The 2,474-nt window shown below is 31.7% G+C and overlaps 1 protein-coding gene across 1 annotated transcript; it reads left to right on the top strand.

Moving 5' to 3' along the window:
• Positions 1–1,193: 1,193 nt before the first annotated feature.
• LOC123272183 lies at positions 1,194–2,251 on the top strand. Its single transcript, XM_044738882.1, has 3 exons — positions 1,194–1,628; positions 1,726–1,924; positions 2,010–2,251. The coding sequence occupies exons 1-3, from the start codon at positions 1,530–1,532 to the stop codon at positions 2,249–2,251; spliced, it is 540 nt and encodes a 179-aa protein (XP_044594817.1). The 5' UTR covers positions 1,194–1,529.
• Positions 2,252–2,474: the final 223 nt, after the last annotated feature.

The following is a 2,474-nucleotide window of genomic DNA, read 5'->3' as shown; positions in this document are numbered from 1 at the left end:
TGAAAGAGCGGAAAAGCGGTGATTAGGTTTGGGTCTGGATATCTCAATTAAAACGCGTAAATTATTATCAAAATGAACACTAAGAATTTATTTACAATAAATACACTTAATATTTAATATATTCAATGGCGGATTGTTTCAATGAAAGCGGATTTAAAAAATACAGCGTGGTTAGCGAAAGCGAAGCCGGTTGACACGTGGTTGAACACTCTGCCGGCACTGAAAAAAGCGGTGAAAATAATGCACAAATAACACAATTTATCTGTAACGGACTAAAGCGAATTATTAGCGGTTAATTTAAGCAATTTAAATTATAAAAATAGTGAAATGCGGTTAATTAACAATAAGCGAAAGCAAAGCGGAATTAATTGCGAGTTGTTGCAACTAAAAGCGTGGAAGCGAAAGATAATAATAATAGTTCGTCTTCTTCCTCGTTAACTTGGGGAAGAAGGCTATTCGCATGTCTAGCGGGAGCGATCAGCCAATAAAGCGGTCGATCCATGGCGTGATCGAGAGGCTGATTTTCCATTGGCGGTTCGATTTTGCGGGAACTAGCGGTGGACAGGTGCGTCTCTTTGGGAGTCCCCCAGAAGCGAGTTAATCGCTACTGGGCCTTGTTCACCGAACAGTGCGTGTATAGCTCTTTTGAGCCCAGGAAACGGCCTCTTCGGAGGTAGGCGAAAGCCTCGCTATATATTCTTCTTCTTGTTCACCGAACAGTGAGAAAAAAAATTTATAATCTTCCTGTATTATAATATCATTTTAATCTTTGGCGTCTTGGATTTATTTTTATAAAGCCTGTAAAGTTAATTTTAACTCAATTTAAAATTCACTCATATGATTAATGATAGCTTGGAGCTTAAACATGCTACAAAATTGTATTTTGCAACGAGATAGCACAAAAATTAATGTCAAAAATGAATTTAGTTTTTTCAATGATCACAAGGATATTGATTGTCAATTCCGTAAAATATGTAGAAATTATATTTAAAATAATAGTATCAAAAAAGATATTCAGTGAGAACAAATAGTTTTCGAGTATGATACGAAATTTTATGAAGATGAATAATCTGAAGCTAAGAATAACATTTTAGAGAAAATGATTTTCTTTAGTGAAAAGAATAAAATTTTGAGCCTAAAAATTAGTCATTCTTCAAAAAAAAAAAAAATTTTACTTCTTTGCCTTAGTCGTATATGTCACAAATATTTTAGGTAGAAATCCCAGAAATGTTCAATCAACAAGACTATTTCAGTCTCAAACAAATAACCATTCAAAAAGTTCGATCTCATAAGATAATTATTAATTTCCGTAGGTACTTACAAACAAAATAATTAAATCGGTATCTGCAGACGTTTCAAAAATTGAAGATTTTCACGCAAAAAGTTGGGCTTTGCGTTCTGAAATAAATGAATTAAACGGCAAATGTTTAATTCAAGCCAAAATAATAAAATCATTGAAAGATTCCATTGACGATTTGGATAAAAATAATGGCTTAAACAATTTAGTGGAGGACTTGCAATAACAAGTAATGACTGCACAATCTAATGTCTGCGAGATGATGAAGTCGCATCCTAGTGAAGAACTACCGAGTTATGACTTACCGGCTCTAGACCCGAAAACAAACGAGGTAACTACTTAACGATATAAATACGATTGTAAAGGTAAAGCTTTCAATATCTATGACATTTTTTGAAAATATTCGAATAATCCGACTTTATTTACAGATAAAAGTACTACCAAATTTAAAAGTTAGTGCTAGTGATTTTGCCAAAGCCATATGCCAGGAAGAAATGTCAAAAAGAGCCAAATTGCTAGTAAGAATGAAGTGGCCTGATAAGGGTATAAGATTGCAGTTGGGCTTTGATAAAAACGCTCCAGGTGTAAAAATCCTAATAAATGATCAGGAAGTCACAGAAGTGCAAGGTAAGTCTTTGAATTTTTTGTCACAAATCTAAACCAAGATTATAATTGAAATTAATAAACATAATATTTATTCTCATTTTTACAGATTTATGTTTGAAATGTGAAAAAATCAATGTATTGAAAGAAGGTGACAAGAGATACCCCAAACTGGTCGACATAAAATCGTGGATTAGCGAGACTCTTAGTGACGAACGTTATCGAGCGTCAAAAAAAGTTAAATTAAAGGAACCAAAAATTAAAAAAAAAAATAACATCAAACGGCTAAATGAAAATAAAGAGAATGATAATTCTGAAACTGAAATTAAAAAAAAAAAAAAATTATTATAACTAAAAGCAACCCAGCGAGAGCTGTAATGTGTAATTAGTCTTTTATATAGTATAATATATTTTATTACATAGAGTATTTGTTGAATATTTACGTAATATTTTATAATTGTTGAACAAATAGAAAATAAAAATAAATCTTTAACTTACCTACTATTTGTTTGCTGATGTTTTAATTTCTTTGACGAACTAGTATAATTTTCCACTTCTATAAGAATTAATGATC

Source organism: Cotesia glomerata, linkage group LG9, assembly GCF_020080835.1.
Source record: "Cotesia glomerata isolate CgM1 linkage group LG9, MPM_Cglom_v2.3, whole genome shotgun sequence".
Taxonomy (NCBI): Eukaryota; Metazoa; Arthropoda; class Insecta; order Hymenoptera; family Braconidae; genus Cotesia; species Cotesia glomerata.
This window is presented reverse-complemented; position numbering and strand designations above follow the sequence as displayed.

What these genes read in the sequence shown, in the direction of transcription:
- LOC123272183 (XM_044738882.1), top strand. Translation starts at nt 1,530, where the DNA reads ATGACTGCACAATCTAATGTCTGCGAGATGATGAAGTCGCATCCTAGT. An exon ending in TAGACCCGAAAACAAACGAG is followed by an intron (nt 1,629 to 1,725) that starts GTAACTACTTAA and finishes CTTTATTTACAG; the next exon opens with ATAAAAGTACTACCAAATTT. An exon ending in GGAAGTCACAGAAGTGCAAG is followed by an intron (nt 1,925 to 2,009) that starts GTAAGTCTTTGA and finishes TCATTTTTACAG; the next exon opens with ATTTATGTTTGAAATGTGAA.